Below are 20771 nucleotides of genomic sequence, written 5' to 3'. Positions count from 1 at the left end.
CCCCACTTCCATTCAGCCCCTGCCCCACTCTGTTCCCCCCACTAGCCCTTCTGAAACTCAGACTGTGACCCCCCCATCAGCTCCGTGTGCCCCACACTGTTCATCCCCCCATATCCCATGCCCCACAGCCAAGGCCCTGTGAGGAAGGCAGCAGCAGGGGTTGTCCCGGAAGCTGCTGCTCTCTGTTCTAGTGCCACAGCGGCCCTTGGTGAACAAAGGCATAACTGGAGAACCTTTTCAGCAGAATGTAGTTTCTGAGGGGAAAAAAATTCTGCACAGCACATGAAATCTGTGCATGCACAGTGGTGCAGAATTCCCCCAGGAGTAACATAATGCAGCTGGCAATCCATTTAGAGAGCCATTTACCATAATAGGGTGGCCTCTCATTTGTTCTGCATAGGAAATGAAGAGCTAGGAAGAAACCCAAAAGGGCTTTGTTCTACCCAGGTAAAAGAGCTAGTGTTCAGTGCATATCTAAAGTATGCAGCTTTTGTTCATCTTTGTGAGCATGTGGCTTTGGAAAAAGATGAGTAAGTACTAACTGAGATGAATATCAGCCACCACTTTGGAAAAAATCTTAGGGTGCAGCCTAGGCTGCTCCTTCCCCTTGTAGGATATAGTATATGGAGGATCTGTTACCACGGCATGTAGCTCCCTCACTCTCCTCACAGAGGCAATGGCAACCAAAACCGAGAGGTGTAACACTGAGCAAGAGGCTAAGGCTTCAAATGGCGGTTCCATAAGAGCTAACAACTAAATTCAAGTCCCAAGGTAGAGCTGGATCTCCAACAGGGGGGAACAAGTTTATTTAATCCTTTTAGGAACCTGGTTGTCATAGGATTACTGAAAACAATCCTTCCAGCAACATAAGGATGAAAGGCTGAAATGTCACCCAAATGTACCTTAATAGAGCTAACCATTAGACCAGATTCTTTGAAATGTAAAAGACAGTCCAAAAACCTTCTGAATTGTAGACTATGTAAAAGTCACATCATGACTAGCTGCCCAGATGGAGAAGCACTTCCATTTACTATATTAAGTAGCTCTCATAAATTCTCATGAAGTAGCTCTCATGATTTTCTGCTACCAAGAAGAACATTCTGAACTGCTGCTAAAGAGTGCATCACTACAAGATTTAACCACTGAGGAACACTTTCATGAGCTGCAATACCTGTGGGTACGGATGCAATACTTGTCTATGATTCTGGGAAATCACTAGTAGCAGAAATAAGGGTTTCCTGCTAGACAATCTGCACACATCTCAGTGCTGTGGGAGCCTTTGCCAGGATGGAGCTAGAAGGATCATTCTGCCTCATACTTGCTTCCTATGACTCTGGGAATATGGGGTATTGGTGCGTATCCATACAGCGGGATTTTTTCCCCATGAAAACAGAAAAAAAGTGTCTGAGATGAATCCCAGACTCCAGAACAGAAGTGGGGTCATTTGTATCTAAGTGATTAACAGATTTCAGAGTGTGGCTATGGCTCAATTGGCACGGCTCAATCATATTTATATTGCAAATGATTATTCTTCAACTTCCATCATGCTAAACAGAGAAGCTTTAATAGAAAAGGAAAGCACGGAGGAGAGAATATTAAGAAAGAAGAGCAGATGTCACATATTTAAACTTAAGTTTCATGTGTTGTGAGACTTTTGTTAATGTCCATTGGACTCTTTAGAAGCAGAAGCTGGATGATGAGGGGAAAAAAATCTTTACACTTGAGTAACAAAGCAGAATTTCAGCTTGCCTATGCCATAAAAGAGTACTACCAACTGTAAAAAAGGTCTGCTTAGATCTTTGCATTCTTTAATACTGAATCTCCTCTTCATCTGGGCAACCCTGTGCCCTCAGTTATTACTATTCAAACTCAAAATAAACAAAAAAGACCAAAATAAATTGGCATGAATATCTCTAAAGAAACACTAGATGGCAGTGAAAAGATCTAAGATACACCCTTGAATATATTTATCATCAAAAGAAATGAAATATAATCCTAGTGAACAATCAGCATTATTATTTTGATTGTCATTTTTGCCCTTGGGTGATATGGCCCCTGAAATTTGCTTCAATGGGCAACAACTTGTTGATCAAATTACATGAACAGATGACAATTTTGACTCACCTACACAAATCCTCCCCAATTTTGAAGAGGCCAAACTTCTTATTGAGGTGATAATTAAAAAAAAAAAAAAGGAACTGAACAATCTGTCTTCCTCTAACTTCTATAAATTCATATTAAATCCAAGATTTAATGGGTGTTCTGAGTATAGTACATGCACACTATATACATTACACACACACACACACACAAATTATTGTTCTGGCTTCATTTTAACTGAATCATCCAATGTTATAAAATAGTAGTTTAAAAACAGTACCCATTATTAAACCTTTATATTGCAATAGCACCCAGAAGACTCAACCATGCATTGTACAAATACACAGTGAGTGACAGTCACTCTTTCAACGTTACAATCTTACATAAAATCTCCATATATAAAGTGATTGTTTTTCTTTTACCTGTGTTCAATTTTCTCAAGTTTGAATGTTATCCACAGATTGCTTGGTCTCTGTTCTTTCCTTCATCCTCAGCCTCACAGCTACTATTTGTCCCATAATCAAAAATGGGGGGGAGGGAGGATTTCTTCCCTAATCCCAGCTAGCAGTGCATTGTAACTTTACTATGGCCCTGGTCCGTATCATTCAAGTTAATGAGAACCTTCCCATTGACTTCAATGAGCACAGGATCTAGCTGTATGTACTAACTCAAGAATTAAAAATGAAAAACTGCACAAAGTAGTAGGTCTCATACACTCAAAGAACCTTAAATCACACATTTTATTTTTACCTATTTTAAAGTAAAGAAAATCTATTTTTGCCTTTTCAAGTAGAAATTTCATATACATTAGTACATGTTTCTTATATCATTGTAAGGAGTTTTATTTCTACTTTACTGGCATTTGAAATAAAGGGAAAAATATTCTCATAAAACATTATTTTTGAGGTATTTCAGTTATCAAGATATCTGGTTTGCCAATGGTATTCAACAAAATTTCAGTTTGAAAATATTAGTATCAGTAAGACATATTTTCTATTGCCCATAATTGTCCATTGGGGGGAAAAGCCAACAACCCTGAACTGCAATGGTCTAGCTTTCCAGCATAGGGTATGAAAATTTAAATATTTTGTTTTGTTCCATACAAAAAGCATCTGAAAACATGCACATTTTATGTTTTAAAACAGGACTTTGGGGGTTGATTTCTTATGAAAATGACATTTGCAGCTGAATTAGAAGGAACTCATAAATAGAAACAATATGTTAATTGAAATCACCAGTGGCTTTGATTAACCTTCCTTAACATTCAGAATTAGTAATGTTGTAGAATTATTTTACATATGTATGTCACTGAACCGTATAATTGCACAATTTCCATAAACTGCATTTTTCTACTTATCTGCCTAAATTTTACAACTTTCATTACATTTGCAAGCACAGATGTTTCTTGACTCAGATACCTGCTATACTAAGAGTAAAACCTATAGCTTCCTAAAAATTATTTCTTCACTAAGTATGAACAGTGGAAACACATAGCTGCTACTTTTAGATCATTTTCCATATTTAACCTGTCAAATCCAAATCAAACTAAAATACAAATAAGAATGAGGTACAAATGTAACCAGCAAACTGCACAGATAATTCTTTCCTACTTTTAAGTCAGAAAATTGAAAAATTAGTAATTTTCAGATATTTAAACTCAGCCCCAAACCATTTTTATACCATTTAAACAAATAAACAAGAAACATACAACCTGCGTGACACAGGGTGGCACTGACGCTTTAGAGGAAAGAGACATCTGTAACTGGTCCAGAAGACACCCGGGCAGTTACGAGAGTATTGGAGAAAGCAGACATGGAGCTCTCTCTGCATACAGCAGGATTTTTTCCCCCATGAAAACAGAAAAGTGTCTGAGATGGATCCCAGACCCCAGAACAGAAGTGGAGTCATTTGTATCTAAGTGATTAACAGATTTCAGTGTGTGGCTATGGCTCAATTGGCAGGCTCAATCATATTTATATTGCAAGTGATTATTCTTCAACTTCCAGCGTGCCAGAAGCTAGGACTGGGAAGTGGAAACAGGAGAAATTCCCTAGGAGTGGCTGGTAGGGAAGGCAGTAGGAACCTCCTGGTGAAAAGCTCAATTAACAGAGCATGGGAGAATCCTGCAATAGGCCCTAAGGCCGGAGGAGTTGAGAGAGGCAAAGGGGAAAATCCCTTGGGAGCTAGCCTCAGATCGGCTGAAGAACTGTATGGGTTTTGTTGTTGTTGTTGTTGGGTTTTTTTGCGCCTATGTTTGAGAAATGGAATTACCTGAAAAAGAAACTATGGGGTGGCAGTAGGTCCTTCATAGAATGGGGGCAAGCCAGAGCCTTGCATTGTGAGAATATGTACACTGACTGCTCCATGTCACAGAAAACAATGGGATCAGCAAGAAAAGCAAATACTAAGATACCATTGCTGGGGGAGAAGAAATTGTAAAAGAATGGTGCCCTCCAATTCCCTCCAGAAATGGTCACAATGATTCTCAATTATGATGGAGCAGGTAGAGCAATAATACAGAAAGAACGTCTACTGATACTGAGAGGAAGAAGCAGGGACACTTCCATAATTCTATGTGACAAGCGTTGTTCTTGTATCTGCAAAGCGATAATGGCAACTTGTTAATACACATTTACAGCTGAAAAACTTGGCTCCTACTTAGGCTAAGTCTTCACTACCGTGGTAAGTCAACATAAATTACACTACTCCAGCTATGTGAATAATGTAGCTGGAGTCGACCTAGCTTAGGTCGACTTACTGCAGTGGCTACACAGCGCCGGGTCAATGGGAGACGCTCTTCCATTAACTTAACTTTTTCCTCTCATTCCCGGTGGAGTACTGAAGTTGACCAGAGATTGCTCTGCCATCGATTTAGCAGGTCTTCACTAGACACACTAAATCGACCCGTCTAAATCGACCCATTGATGACAGCAGCGATCCATCCTGCAGTAGTGTAGACATAGCCTATATATAGGGCTTTATTCACCTCTGTTACACTCCAGTTTTGCTCTGGTGTAATACCATTAATATCAATGGAATTACACAGGTGTAAAACTGAAGTAGTGTTGAATAAGGCCTACTATCATTCTCAGTTTTTTCTGTTTCTTTCCTTTGTACATTTGATAGAAAGGAGAGGTTACTCACTTTATGCAGTAACTGGAGTTCTTCAAGATGAGAGCCCATATAAGCACTCCACTTAAGGTATACATGTGCCCCACGTGTCTGTGATTGCAGATTTTCAGTAGCAAAGCCCATTTGGCCTGTGCACATGCTTCAGACATCTTTGTGCCTCATCCTGATGATATACAGAGCTGCATGGGCAATCCACCCTCACTTTCTTCTCTACTGCAAAGTCTTGTGAGACAAAACTGCAAAGCAGAGGGGAAGGAAGACACATACTAGAGCACCCATAGGGACACACGGCTTGCATACTCTAGTTACTCCACAAGGTGAGTAACCTCTTTTTCTTCTTCAGAGAGTGTCCGTTTGGGTGCTCCACTTCAGATGACTCCCAAGCAATATCCCCAGATGAAAGAGGGAGCTTCAGAGTCAAATCTAACATTGAAGATCTAACACTGAAGACTGCCAACCACAACACCTAATCTGGCAGCATGAACCATGGCATAGTGTTTGGAAAAGTACTCTAAAAAGAGATTGAATGTTAGCAGCCTCATAACAAGAGATAATACACCCTGACATCCTTCTTGAGAGTCTTTGAGTGGAGATGCAGATCCTTAGGATGTGTCCACAAATGAAACAAAGTCTTGGAAACTTTTCTAAATGGTTTGGTTCAAAGACTGACATCCAAGCTATGGAGGGCAGCTTCCTCCCTGTTCTGGTGTGGCTTTGGGAGAAAAAAAACAGAAGATGAATAACCTGGCTATAATACATAATATCAAATTCAGAAGATACTTTAGGTAGAAATTTAGGGTGTGGTTGTAATGAAACTTTTCCCTTGAAAAATACTGTAAAGGGGGGGAATCTGCCATTAAAGTCACTGTTTCTCTGACTCTTCAGGCAGAGATGATGGCAACCAAGAAAGCCATCTTCATAGGGAAGTGAAGTAAGAACCGGTTTACAAAGAGGCTTCATAAAGCAGTTAAAGACTAGGCTTAAAGCCCATACAGGGGCAGGCTGTCTAATCTATGGGAACAGAATCATCAACCCCTTCATGAATCTTGTCGTCACTGGGTTAGCAAATACTGAAAATCCCTCTACAGATTAATGAAGTATGAACCTTGATAGAACTCACAGAAAGACCTGACTTTAAAAAAAAATATCTCGCAGGTAATTGAGAACAGTGGAAAGGGAAGAGTGAACAAGCAAAAAACTGTTACCATTTACACTAATGGTGAATTCTCTTCTATTTTTGAAGGAAAGCACTTTATGTAGATATGATTCTGCTGTTTAACAATGCCTGTTGTACTTATGCCAAACAGGAAGTTTCTATCCTTGAGACACATCAAAGAGCCAACCTTTTAGTCAAAGAATTCCCAGGTTGGGATGAAGAGTTTGAGTGGCATCCTGAGATAGCCGATGGGGAATGGAAGGAATTCTCAACACTGGACAGAAAGCAAGGCAGAACAGATAAGGGTACCAGACCTGTCTCAGCCAGTTTGGTATAACTAAAATGATTCTGGCTTTGTCTTGTTTGATCTTGTTCAACACACTCAGGGTCAATGGTGTCAGAGGGTATGCGCGGAGACAGCCCTTCATCAGTGAGGAAGGCATCTCCTAGAGAGAATGAGGACCCAATCCTCCATTTCTTCTTCTTCTAGCTTTAGCCTGCCCACATTGGGTCAGCTCTTTGAGTCCTTCTCCATTCCAGTCTGTCTTGAAGCAGTTCCTTAGAAACTCTGCAGCTACTCAAATCTTTTTGTATGACATCCATCTATCTAGTTTTGGGTCTTCCAACCCTTCTCTTACCCTCCACTTCCAAGTTTAACGCCCTGTTTCCTATCTATTCTTCTGATCTTATTTTCACATCCCCAAACAATCTAAGCCTGAATCCCCCAGGCTTTTTTATAATTGGAACCACCTTCAAACTTCCCCTAATTCATTTGTTCTGAACATGGTCTATTAAGATGGTCCAAGCATCCATCTTAATATCTTCATTCCTATTGTATTCAAGATCTCCTCCTGTCTCTTTCTCAGTGCCCAGCATTCAGCGCCATACAAAAGTACAGGCCTAATTACTATCTTGTAGATCTTACTTTTCAATTTAATAAGCATTCTCTTACAGATGATCACTCTGCTCACTTCTATCCATTTAACTCATGCCTTTACTGTGCTGCTTATAAGTTCATCACTGAGTTCACTATTATCCTGCACTAAGGAACCTAGATATTTGAACTACTGTAACTTTAGTTGTAGCTGGCCCTTCAGACTTACAGTCTGCTGGTATTCCTGCAAAGCACCATCAAATCTACAGACCATATACTTAGTTTTATTTCATGCCATCTCTTTCATGTACACACCTCTCTCTCTAAATCTTCTTCCACTTTCTCTTTGCTCTCCCCCAGAAGCGCTACATGACATGCGAAAAACATGCATCAGGATGCCACTTTCTGGATAGGAAGTGAAGAAAAAACGTTTTAATGATGATGTCACTATGCATCAAGCCACCTCAAACTGTTTTATCTAGAGGTTGACAGGACCCAGCATCTCTGATTGAAATTCAGAAAGCCCAACAGGATGTAGTCAAGATCCTCCTGATAATCCCATACTCATCAATCTTGGTTCTCCAGCATACTAGAACCAATACTGGAACCCACAAGTCCTATTTCCAAGTCTACCATCCATCAACTCAGAATTGGGTTTGATTCTTCATCTACATCAAAAGTCTCTCAGGTTTACAGTTTTGCTTCTGGATTGTTGAGGGCACTGGATCTGCAGTGTTCTGCAGAAGTTCAAAAGCCTTTACTTGTAAACTGAGGAGGCCTTTGAGAAGGAAGATCTGCTGCATGAAATGGAAGTGACTCCACCTGGAAAACTCAGAAAGGAGTAAATCCAAGATGGCTCTCAATCCCTTTGATTATCTGCAGCACTTAAAACAGTCAAAGGGTTAATTTTTGAGCTTTATTAACTAGCTAACATTACTGCTTTTCAACCTCTGGTGTATGGATTTTCAGTTTGTTTCCCCTAGAGAAACAATGTCTAAAAGGGTAACTTCATATATTTTCCAATGTATGAACCACCTCATCACAGATCTGAAAGTGGATTTTATGAAGTTTACTGGGGCTATGGTTGGACCCTTAGTATTATACCATATCACCATTATACCATGTGAAGATGGCATTCCTTATAACTATGTCCGCCCAGAAATTGGTGACATCTAGTTCCTGCTACCTGATCCTTTATACCACGTTCTATAAGGATACGGTAAGCTAGTCCTGCAGCCTCATCCCAAGTTCCTGTCTATGGTGATCTCTAATGTTCATCTTAAGACAAACCATTAGGTGTCTCCATTTTTTCCCAAACCACATTCATATACTTGGAAAGTCAGGCTTCACACTTATAGATGTCATACTAGTAATTATTACTAATATGGCTAATCCACACCACAAATCCCTGGAGTTTTTGTGATCCAGAGATTAGATCAAAGATGGGTCCATCTTCCATACAAAAGCTGTCTAAATGGATTCCTAACATTTGTCTGCTACAGCCTGACAGATGTTCACCTGTCTGTAGAGATTAGGGCACATTTCTTTAGGTCTAAGATAGACTTCACAGCATGGCTTCACAGTATCTTCATTAATGAATTATTCAAGGATGCTTCTTGGAGTTGTATTCACACCTTTATGCAACCATAATTCCTATACTTAGTTCCTTCTTTGGCGGGGGGGGGGGGGGAAATAGTACTGCAATCCAGTTTTCAACTAAGACTCTTCACACCTCCTAGACTAGTGATCAACAGTGGAAATCCATATGGAAAATTTTCAAAGAAAGACAAAAATGTTACCTGACATAGTAACTGTAGTTCTTCAAGATGATTGTTCCTATGGATCCACAAACCCCACACACTTACCAAACTTCTTGAGAGTCACTTCTCAGGTATTCCCACATTAGTGTAAGAAACAAGAGGGAGTTTGGGTCCAGTCCCTTTTTGTATTTGTGGGTTTCTGCACAAAAGGAGAAGGTGGCTATGCTCTTGGACCCAAAGGACATTTGCAGACTAGAAATGTCCAGGACTGTACACTAGGGGCACTTTGGGCACGTTTCCCCAAAGAATGTGGATATGTGATATGGGCACTCCAGCTTGAATTTAGCTGCAACACTCGGAGTACCTTTCTGAAACCTGAAGAAGAGCTCGGTATAAGCTCAAAAGCTTGTCTCTTTCACCAATAGAAGTTGGTTCAATAAAAGATATTACCTTACCCACCTTGTCCAGAGAACTATAGTTATTATGGTAAGTAACTGTTTTAAAGATGTGTTAGGGAATGGCTGACTTTATCCCGCTTGAAGATATTTACTTTTACTCCTTTGTTTGAAAAGTGCACTTGCAGCACTCATTCAGCATCTATCCACAAGTGAAAAAAAAGACAGACTTTCAATAATTCTGCTGCTGGCTGCTAGTTCAAATCATGTTGCCATGGAAGCAGATGTTGGATTGATGAAAATGGGTCAGCTGCTTTAAAAATCACTGCTTCAACACTTTGGAAACATTGGATATTTTAATTCCTTTACTCTAATTTTGCTGATACGATGTTTGTTCCCATAGAAACAGCAGAAAGCAGCATAGTTAGTGGTTTTTAATGTAAAACACTTTTCTTTTCACAAATATATAAGGGTCTGGTACAGAATGCTTACAATGGTGTCCTGCAACTCTGCCTTTAGTATTGAATACTGCCAAATATTACTATATGAACAAATGAGTTCAATTTGAAGAATATTTGTTATTCTACTAAAATAAAAACACCTTTTTGGGAAAAAATGTTTTTTTCTGGTTGCTTGGCTCTAGCCAAAAAGTACAATTTCTTTAGCTTTTAATTAAATTTAATTTTATCAAATAAAAGTAGAACTATTTGGCCAGATTCTCATTTACAACATATACACAAACTTAGTTTAGTGACAGTTAAGGTTGAGTCAGGACCACTCAAATCTGAAAAGCATAGAAATAACAAATTAAGGGAGAAGTCTCTTGCATTCCTTTCGTATTGCCCATCACACTGGTAATAACGCTCCAAATGCCATTAGGCTTTCACTTAGCATCTGTTGGAGATGGAAAGAGTAATATATACTCCAACTTTATCAATCACTCTAGCACAAAACCTTAACACAATGACCTCAGATCCTCTTAACAACAGATAGGGACTTCTGACACATTTGGGACAGTTTTCTGCCTTAATGTTGCTGAGGTCCCTTTTAAGATTTTCTGCTACAGTGTGAATTTGATGGGTGCTGGTCCTTGACTGCTTTTTAGACATAGAGTTCATGGGTTTAGTCAATAATAAGGATGATGAGGTGTATGGGACTATAAACTGACAGTAAAGGTGAGATAGGAACTCAGTTTCCTCATTCCCATCCCAGCCCAAGAAACTTTCCCGTGGGTTCAGGAGTATTTGGCAGAAGAGTCAGTCAGTCACTCCCCCTTTTTCTCTCTCTTGCAGTCAATGAGCAGACATGTCACAACATAACTGCTAATCACAACAGTTTGAATCATAGAATCATAGAATCTCCAGGTTGGAAGGGATCTCAGGAGGTCATCTAGTCCAACCCCCTGCTCAAAGCAGGACCAATTCCCAACTAAATCATCCCAGCCAGGGCTTTGTCAAGCCTGACCTTAAAAACCTCTAAGAAAGGAGATTCCTCATAAGTCATGTGCTCCAGCCCCCTAATCATTTTTGTTGCCCTCTGCTGGACTCTTTCCAATTTTTCTACATCCTTCTTGTAGCGTGGGGCCCAAAACGGGACACAGTACTCTAGTTGAGGCCTCACCAATGTCGAATAGAGGGGAATGATCACGTCCCTCGATCTGCTGGCAATGCCCCTACTTATACAGCCAAAAAAGCCATTAACCTTCTTGGCAACAAGGGCACACTGTCGACTCATATCCAGCTTTTCATCCACTGTAACCCCTAGGACCTTTTCTGCAGCACTGCTGCCTAGCCATTCGGTCCCTAGTCTGTAGCAGTGAATGGGATTCTTCTGTCCTAAGTGTAGGACTCTGCACTTATCCTTGTTGAACCTCATCAGGTTTCTTTTGGCCCAATCCTCTAATTTGTCTAGGTTCCTCTGTATCAACCCCTACCCTCCAGCATATTTACCACTCCTCCCAGTTCAGTGTCATCTGCAAACTTGCTGAGAGTGCAGTCCATGCCATCCTCCAGACCATTAATGAAGATATTGAACAAAACTGGCCCCAGGACCAACGCTTGGGGCATTCCGCTTGATACCGGCTGCCAACTAGACATGGAGCCATTGATCACTACCTGTTGAGCCCGATGATCTAGCCAGCTTTCTATCCACCTTATAGTCCATTCATCCAGCCCATACTTCTTTAACTTGCTGGCAAGAATACTGTGGGTATTCTTTGGTGCCTTTCTTTTCCGTTATGAAGTTACATTGCCAGAGCAGTGTAAATTATCTTATGTAAATGAAAAGTAAGCCCATTATGTTTGTCTGTTTCAATATAATTTAAAAAAAATAAATTTACCAATATACACATCTTTGTCGCACAAAGATTTTATACCAGCTAGAGAACAGACTTTCTTTTAGCTCCACAGGCTTCATATAATATTTCTCAATAACTTGTATTATAGAAAATATTGCAAAATTATGTGCACTCTACAATTGCCTGACTGATATTGATAATTTTGGACTCAGAAGGCTGTAGAGTTCAAATTATATAAAATTTAGTATTTTTAAAAAAAACTGACTACAATAAAAGTGTGTCGGGAGCCTGGAAATGTTAAAAAAAAGTTTTTAAACATCATTTTTAACATTCTTTTCCTTCTGCTCTTTTGCAGTGGGAGCTGGAGTTGACATAACTAACAAATATCCACATAAACAATCATTAGTTGGTTTACTATGCTTTGTTTCAAACTTAAGAAAAAGTACATTCTTAACCACTGACAAAAGGTTTTTAATTTTGTGATTTTCTTCTTGTATTTCTCAGACAGTAAAACAATTTGTAGTAATGCAATGAAAAAAACTAAGGGAACCATGGAACCAGTTTGCAGTGATACTTTCAACATTAAGTTTAAAAATATACAGTTTCTGACAAGCTTTTAAATAGTATGTCCTGATTTTTAAAAAATCCTAAAAAACAAGTATAAGAGTTTTCATTCTCCTCTGTTTGTAAGGGTCCAACCACAATCATGCAAAGTCCAAAAGCACTTTCAAAATTAGATATTCCCTATTATCAAAGTCAAATATCCTATTTTCTCAATTTGTAACAAACTGAGAACATAAATCAATAGACTTACAATGCTAAAGAATGCTATACATTACACAACAAAGTAAAAAATAAGCCCACTTTAACCTTCTCAAATCCTAAGTGACCATGTCTAATCATGGCTAGCCAGTTAAGGGAAACAAATCACGACTAGCCAGTTCTATAAAATGATTTCAATGTTAATTAAGTGAAAAAGATTACACTATGCAGTAATAATTTTATTTACATGCATTATTCCAACATATTTGTATTAATAAAGTCTAAAACAAACAAAAACTAAAATCAATTTACAAGTACAATTACTCTGTTATAAACTTAACAGCACAGAATCAAAATTTACATTTGTATATGAAAAGCAAGAAGAAATAACATTTTCTCTTAAAACAGTTGATCTGTCCTTTTCTGAATGGCTTTCTTCCCTCTGGGAATAAACTTTCCGATCTTAGGGCAAGTCTACACTATAACACTGCATCAGCGCTCTCCCATCAGCATAATTACTTCACCTCCATGAGAAGTGGAAGCTATTATGGCTTTGGCTACACTTGCATTTCAAAGCGCCAGCATGGCAGCCTCTGCTGCGCGGCGCTTTGAAGCGCTGTGTAGTCAAAGCCCCAGCGAGAAAACTCTCCCAGCTGTCCGCCTCCAGCTCCTGTGGGGAAGGACGGACACAGCTGGGGGCGCTGCAGCTGGCGCTGGCTGACTACTGACTACACTGCGCTTGCAGGGCAGCGCTGCAGAGGGTGTGTTTGTGTGTGTGTGCCCTGCTGCGCGCTGCAGCGCTAAGTGTAGCAGTATGTCAGCTAGAGAGCATCTCCCACCAACATAGCACCAGTGTGGATAGTGCTTTGGTTGCTATAACTTGCCCCCAGTGTCTTCCTACTTCTCTTCTCACTATTTGTTCATCCAGCATCAGCTTGCACTCTTGCCTTTCACACAATCTGGCCAATTCTAGGGTGGGTGCTGCTACTCCAGGGCTCCAGCAGCTATTTAAAGGGTCGGGGCCGTAGAGACAGCTGGAGCCCCGGATCCTTTAAATAGCCCCCGGAGCCCCACCGCTACTCCAGGGCTCCAGGGGCTATTTAAAGGGCCCAGGACTCCCCTGCTTCTACCATCCCAGCCCTTTAAACAGCCCCTGGAGCTCTGGGATAGCGGTGGTGGGGCTCCGGCAGCTATTTAAAGGGCCCAGGGCAGTAGAGGCAGCAAGAGCCCCGGTCCTTTAAATAACTCCCAGAGCCCCACCACCGCTACCCCAGGGCTCCAGCAGCGGGGCTTTGGTGGCAATTTAAAGGGCCTGGGGCTCCAGCTGCTGCTGGGAGCCCCAGACCCTTTAAATTGCCGCCTGGGGAAGCTGAGCCACCCCAGTACACCGTACCGGGGAGTACCGGCTTACTTTCACCTCCGCTTTCACGGCAGGAGCCATGCAAGTGACAAGAAAGCTGGGCAGCTAGAGTCCTGCTGCCCCTGCTCCCCTGGAGAGCTGGGCGGCTTCGGACCCTGATCACAGCTGGGGTGAGAAGCCCAGTGGCAGCCCCCATACCCCTCCACAAGCTGAGCAGCCTTGTCAAGTTCACAGCTCAGTGAGCAGTGAACTTGACAAGGCTGCCTGGCTTTCCCCTGCTCCATGCAGGAACAGGGGCAGGGGGCACTCCTGGTGAGGACACAGTCCACCAACCCAAGGAGGGTAGTGTGAACAAGCACCACGGCAGTCATTACTGAGGTGGCTGCAAGTCCACCTAATATCTGTCAACTTAGAGTAAGTCTGCATTACAAACCTAAGTTTATTCTTGTGTTAGTACTATTAAATCCTTCTTGAAATATATAATGCAACATACACTCAGACTGTGTGGCAGAGCATAGGTGCAACATCCATAGTAGATGAAAGTGCCAAGAATAAAAATTTAATCTAAGAGTAAAACAATGAAAAACCCATTCTGATGCTAGAATTTCCATTTCCTTGTAAATGAGAGAAAAAGATGTGAAAAATGAGATATTAGAAATTCCAAGTGATGTAAATGCCATTTGCTACTAAAAAAACATGCAGATATTTAAATCTCATACTTACCTCCGCTAATACCACAATCAAAATAAGGTCCGTTTTTGAATCTGGAAAAAGTGCATTTACTTGTGGAGACAATCCAATCAGTGCACAGTTAGTAACTACTGATATAACACTCATAGTTTCAAAAGCCAACTGAAATAAAAGAAAATGGAATATAATTAATACCAATATGTCTACTTCCTCCAGTTCTCTTGCTCCTCTTGGGACAAGGTTTCTCCCACATGTACCAATTTCTGACAGACCCAACGTTTTTACCCTCCTTTTTCCTTTAAATTTGATTTCTACTGGATGAAAAGTTGAACAGATTCTATCAGGAACCTGTCAACATCTCTCTTAAATGGATAAGCAGGGTTACACCATCACAAAACCCATCATTAGCACCCTCCAAACTGTATCTCTACAGCTATGGTTGCCTCTTCTTTGTGTTTGCTGGGGAAAATTCAAGCACTGTTTGTCACAATATGATGACATTTCACTGGCCCTGAAAGTTATTTTGGGACCATTTGCATCTCATAAGCTAGATTTGCAGGATATGAAATCGTTTCTTGAAAATCAGAATGAACTAAAAAAAAATGGCTGAGTGGCATCCCTATCTTTAGTACTTTCATCTGACCCAAAACGTGAACGTGCAAATGGTAGCACATACTCCTACACATAAGCCATCTGACTGACTGATATACAGTGTGGTCCTAAGGAAAAGCCACCTCCAACGTAATCAGTGTCAAAGGGCAAAATTTTAATCAGGGGTATTTTAGCATTTAAATCTGACTTTAAAAAGAAATTTTCTGGTGTTCTATGCTGAGGTTTTTTACTGCATCTTCAATATTAAGTATTGGAACATTACATATATGAAAACACGTATTCAGAATAAGATTTTTAAACAACTCATTCTGCCAGCCAAAACTTGTTGGAATAAAATGAGACGTTTTCAAACTCAAGTACACAGAATCATACGCTTTCATCTGTACATCAAGTATTTACATGTGCATGCCAGCAAGGTGACTGACTTGTTATGTGAATGTTCCCAGACACCTGGATTTACATGGACATAAATGGATGTGTGTGTTATTTTTTATTTACAGTAGCATACACGTGCTAGGTACTTTATATACATTCAAGAAAGAAGAATCCTGCACTGAGGAGCTCATAATCTAAAAAGCATGCATAAAATAGGTGCATGCAAATATAACTGCAATACTGTGCATACCTTTGAAAATCTGACCTATGAGAAATCTCCCTGTGAGTAAAGGAGACTGGCAAAACATAGTGTCTGCCATGATGAATCAGCAGAAACTACATTTACAATGACAATAATCATGACTCAGCTTGGCCAATACAATAATTCAAATGTTCTTTACATAGAATACCATTTATCTAATCTAACACCTTACTACTGCACCTTGTACACAAAATTGATTACTAAAAGCCCTGAATTTACTTTGTTATATTCATAAAATTAAACACATTCCCACAATTAACTGAAAAGAATTATATTTAAAAAATGTAAAAAAAAAGAACTAGCCATTAAATTCAATAAGACTTCTAAGAGATCATCTACACTGGGGAAAGGAACAGTGATTTAAAGTGTATTAACTAACATGTTTTAATTTACACATTTTCAAAGACCACTAAACACCTAGTACATACAGAGACAATAATGTTTTTAAATGTTAGCTGGTTGTGGCTACTTCTTTGTGGTCAGCCCAAAAGGCATATTGCAAATGTATACCATGTGCAGTTGCTGTCCAGCATCACCCCTTAGTGTTATCTAGCATTATAGTGCTTCGAAATATAACTCTATCCCAGTGAATATCTGTGTGCGTTTCTAATGATTTTTTTCCTCAGAATGATTTATTTGTATTTTTAAAGATTAATCTCCTTTGTTGTTTCCTATTCATATATCTAATTTCTGTCCTTTTGCATTCCCTCCCCCCCACAATATTTTCAACACCTCGCAATTTAAAATAATATACTAATTTAATTGTTGTGCTCTTTGTCCCCCCTTCCATATTATTCGGGAAGATGTTAAATAAAACTGGGTCTAACACAGACCACCCACTTGACACCACCCGTAACCTATTTCATGCTCACTAACAACTTATTACTGCAGTCTTAAAAAGAAGTTGCCGTCTTTTGCAACTGCAATATGAATGTAATATATGTAGTCCAAAAAAATCAAAGGAAGATGGGATTAAGGAAGGCAACTCAGAATGGCAGATAGTTGCAAATCCTACTAGAAATGGGTAAGTCCTAAGGCACTGAAGAGGAGAGATGTCTCTAGTACACTCTAACAGCAATAGATGGAACAACAAGCAGCCTAAGCTTATGGTGACATACAAGTGCAAACAAATAAAGAAAAGTGAAAACCGGGTTACCTGCCAAACTCCAATATTTGCTGTGGGTTGTGAAAATGGACGTTTGAAGACCCTGCATATTTTTAAGGCATCAAAATACATCTCTGTGATGTTGTTTAGCACTGCAAAGACAGCTGCTAAAGGATACACACATGAGAAAAGACTCACATAGCCAAACTGTAAGAACAACTCCAAGTAATCATCAAAGGTGCCCTGAAAAACAGAGACAAAATAAGCACATTTTACCCATATCTAAATATATGCTGAAAAGCAGAATTAATAATATGGTAACCACATGCTTTCCTCCCCAGCCCCACTCAATTTTTTAGAAAGGAGCAGCAGGGGAACCCAAAGCACTTATCCTCTAAATTACTTAACTTTGGTATAATCTGGAGTTTATTCTAATCCTGTTTACGATGGGTGCAAGAGTGTTCTTTTGGTCAAAAGGACTTTCTACAATATTACTGGTAAATACCTTTATTATTGGTATAAAACATTAAAAAACATGAACTAATCCTACAAACAGGTTTAAATATTCAATCTTCCCTGTACCTCAATGAGGTAGTAACTACAGGCAAACCACAGTGTAGGTAAGATGTTGCCATGACTTTAAACTAGTATGACAATCTTCAAAGAGCTGCATAACAAGCTGTTTGTAGTGTTGTTGTAATAGTGTTAATCCCAGGATATTAGAGACACAAGATGGGTGAGGTAATGTCTTTCACTAGACCAACTTCTGTTAGAAAAAGAGAAAAGAAGAGCTCTATGCAAGTTCAAAAGCTTGCATCTTTCCCCACCAGAAATTGGTCCAATAAGAAATATTACCTTACCTACCTTGTCCCTCTAAGAAAAATGTTATCATTTCAGACTGCCAGTGTGAACGATAAACAAAAGCAACTGTAGGCTGATGTACATGTAAACTTTTTCTTGTTTTTCTGAGCTATGCCATATTAAAATCAAAAGGCAAAGTTAGTAGCCTGCAGCCTGCTTGAGAGGACAAACACTGAAACTATAGCATGACAAGTCAGAAGCCGTTCTGGCAACTGAATACCAAATGCATGCAAAAAGCATGTCCCAGGCACATCTGCAAAATGCCCATCAGCTAACCTTTAAACCAACAGTTTGGATAGTTAATCAACCCTTTTATTGTGACAAATTTCACAGTTAATTAATAAAATGTTTTTATAAAATATTTTTTAAAAATAAAAAATAATAATTTAAAAAATAAAAATCATCTAACATCTAAAATATTTTTTAATTAAAAATCATCTAACATTACAAAATAGTATAATACCTTTTAAGAAAAAGTGTTCATTGCATAAGAAAACAGTTATGTTTGCTTCCTGACCATGAAAAGCCATCAAATGGGCTCCATTTTAACTATTTCGTGCTATGCGGTGTTCCCTTAGACAGAGACGCATATTTCATTTTGAGAGGGGGGAAAATAAAGATTAGAGAGTATTTTAAATAATTACAGTGAAGATCATGAAAGAAGTAAGAAAGCCATTTTTGTATCCGTAGCATGGCTCTTTTCAGTCTGGCTGCTGAAAGCTGAGCTGTCAAGCTGGCTAGCCTCTCTAGTATCTAATGTATTTTCACCAGCAAAACACAAAGAGGCAGTAGAAGCCTACAAGCTCAGAAATCAGCTCATGGATAAGGGAGGAGGGGGCCATTTCAGCTACATTCCCCAGTCAAGCTCACTGTTAAGCAGCATAGCATAGCTGTGTCTGATAAGCTATTTAATTTACAGATTAGACCCCAGGGGAGCTAACTTTTAAAAACCCTGAGATATACCCACAGAAATATTTTACATAAACTCTGAATTTTACTTCCTGCTTGTTTAAGGATACTTGCCAAGTGTCACTCAACTACAGAGACAGTAACACATTTGCCCCTGTTGTTACAATCACTCAAACAGTGCTGCAGGCAGTGAGCAAAGTTTTCCTTTCAGCTCCTCCTCTTGATTACTGCAGGCTACTCCTGGAGCTGCTCCCTCACCCCATCCACATTGTGGCTACGTCTACACTACAGCTTATGTCGGCATAACTTGTGTTGCTCAGGGCATACGTTACACCAACATAAGTGCCAGTGTGGACAGAACTATGTCAGCGGGAAAGCTTCTCTGCCAACATAGCTTCTGCCGCTCGCTGATGCGGTTTTATTATGCCAACGGGCGAGCTTTCACCTGTCGGCATAAGGCGTCCTCACCAGACGCACTGCAGCAGCGCAACTGTAGCGCTGTACATGTAGATATGCCCCTTTAAGGCTCACAGTGCAGCACAGAGGGGAGGAATAGGTGGCCACCACTACTACTTCCTAGCTCTGAGCAGCTATGTTTAAGCATAAGACGGTGGATTTTCAGAAGTCTTCATACTGTACGCTATTACTTAAAATAGAGATCATCTCAGGGATAGCTCCACTCCCAACCTCCCTTCCTTCCCATTTTTATATCTTTTACCTAACATAAAGCCCTACACTATTAGTATTTAAGTCTCCTCTTATCCCAACAGCACTCAACAGTTTTACTCTCTCCATGTTGCAGTTTGGATCTGTCTTGTTTGTTTGGTACTCTTCCAATTTTGGATCTGAATGATGAAATTTATGCCCCCAAAAATCCAACAAAGATAAGTATGAAGCAACCTGGCAGGACTAAGAGATTGGGGTTGAGGACTGCTCTGCTTTTTTTAAGTGTAGCTGGTTGAAAGTCACTGGAAATCCTACAATGATTCTATGCTAGACTCCTGGAAATATCAGCATTTAAAGACAGACAGATGTTTCTCCCTTGTGAAAGTTATAATTCTAGAAATACTCTGTTGACCACCAATAGTTCACTGTTTGAAAACCTCTGGTGTAATACTGCACTTTCACTCTTACAATGCAGATCTATTGTTAGTTTTCAGATGAGAAGTAAATCTGAACCTTTAAGTACTTGTAATCTAGTGAACTGAGATTGGGCCTGTGTGCATTTGGGCAAATTACTTAATCTCTCTGAATCTTAGTTTCTGCTTATGTAAAATGTGGATAATAGTTACCTTTCTGCCAAGGGTGTTGTGAGGATTAATACTTATTGAACTTTTAAGATGTAAAAATACTATTTAAATATTCTCCTCCTGCTTCTAATTCTGGAGCATTTTATGCAACAAGAGGAGCATTTGATCTCTTATTCTAGGCAAATTCCAAATTGTGTCATGAACTACTGCCTACTAAGAGTTAAATTACTTAAGTGTAATACTTATTCTCTGAAACTATATATTATATAATGCATTAACATTTTTGGTTCTGTGCTTCCAGCATCTGACCAGGCAGGAACTCCTATGGGTAAAAGTTCTGAGCTTCTGGGGAACCCTAGGGGCAACTCACAGAGTTCTGGGGTCAATGCCCTATGCTGTCCTGTCAGTTCCTTTAAAAAAAAAACCAGGCAGAGGTAATTTCCAAAATAAAGTCAATTAAAATACAGTTTAAAAAATATGCAAAAAATTACTGAACACTCTAAACAATGAGAAGAGAGTGGGGAAAGAGCCATCTACCGGGAAATGTCATATATATCTTCAGAGAAAAATAATTACTGATAAGTAATTTTATTTTCTCCAGAGATGAACTTTCTCTCCGTGAACTCCCACACCCAAGGAGAGTAGAAAAGTTTGAAGGTAGTTTATAAAATTAAAGAATGTAACAGAGACAACAGCCAACAGGACAAGAAAGCAATGCCCTAGACAAGGACAACGGCAATAAAGGGAGCATACTTTCCTGTTCTATAATTAGAGTTCTTAGAGATGCATGGTCCTATCTGTATTCCATTTTGGGTACGGATACACACCATGCACCTGAGGTTGAATTTTTTTTCCAGCAGCATCCATTGGTC

General features: G+C 39.6%; 1 protein-coding gene across 3 annotated transcripts in view; it reads right to left on the bottom strand.

Annotated features, from left to right (window-relative positions):
• ANO10 (anoctamin 10) overlaps positions 1-20771 on the bottom strand; it is a 240049-nt gene that overhangs the window by 163079 nt on the left and 56199 nt on the right. For all 3 annotated transcript variants that reach the window (XM_039527912.1, XM_039527911.1, XM_039527913.1), the window contains exons 10-11: positions 16931-17122; positions 14559-14687 (exon numbers count right to left, since the gene is read on the bottom strand). In XM_039527912.1, coding sequence (XP_039383846.1) covers positions 14559-14687; positions 16931-17122 — 321 coding nt within the window. The remainder of the gene's footprint in view (positions 1-14558; positions 14688-16930; positions 17123-20771) is intronic.

This window comes from Mauremys reevesii, linkage group 2, assembly GCF_016161935.1.
Source record: "Mauremys reevesii isolate NIE-2019 linkage group 2, ASM1616193v1, whole genome shotgun sequence".
Taxonomy (NCBI): Eukaryota; Metazoa; Chordata; order Testudines; family Geoemydidae; genus Mauremys; species Mauremys reevesii.
This window is presented reverse-complemented; position numbering and strand designations above follow the sequence as displayed.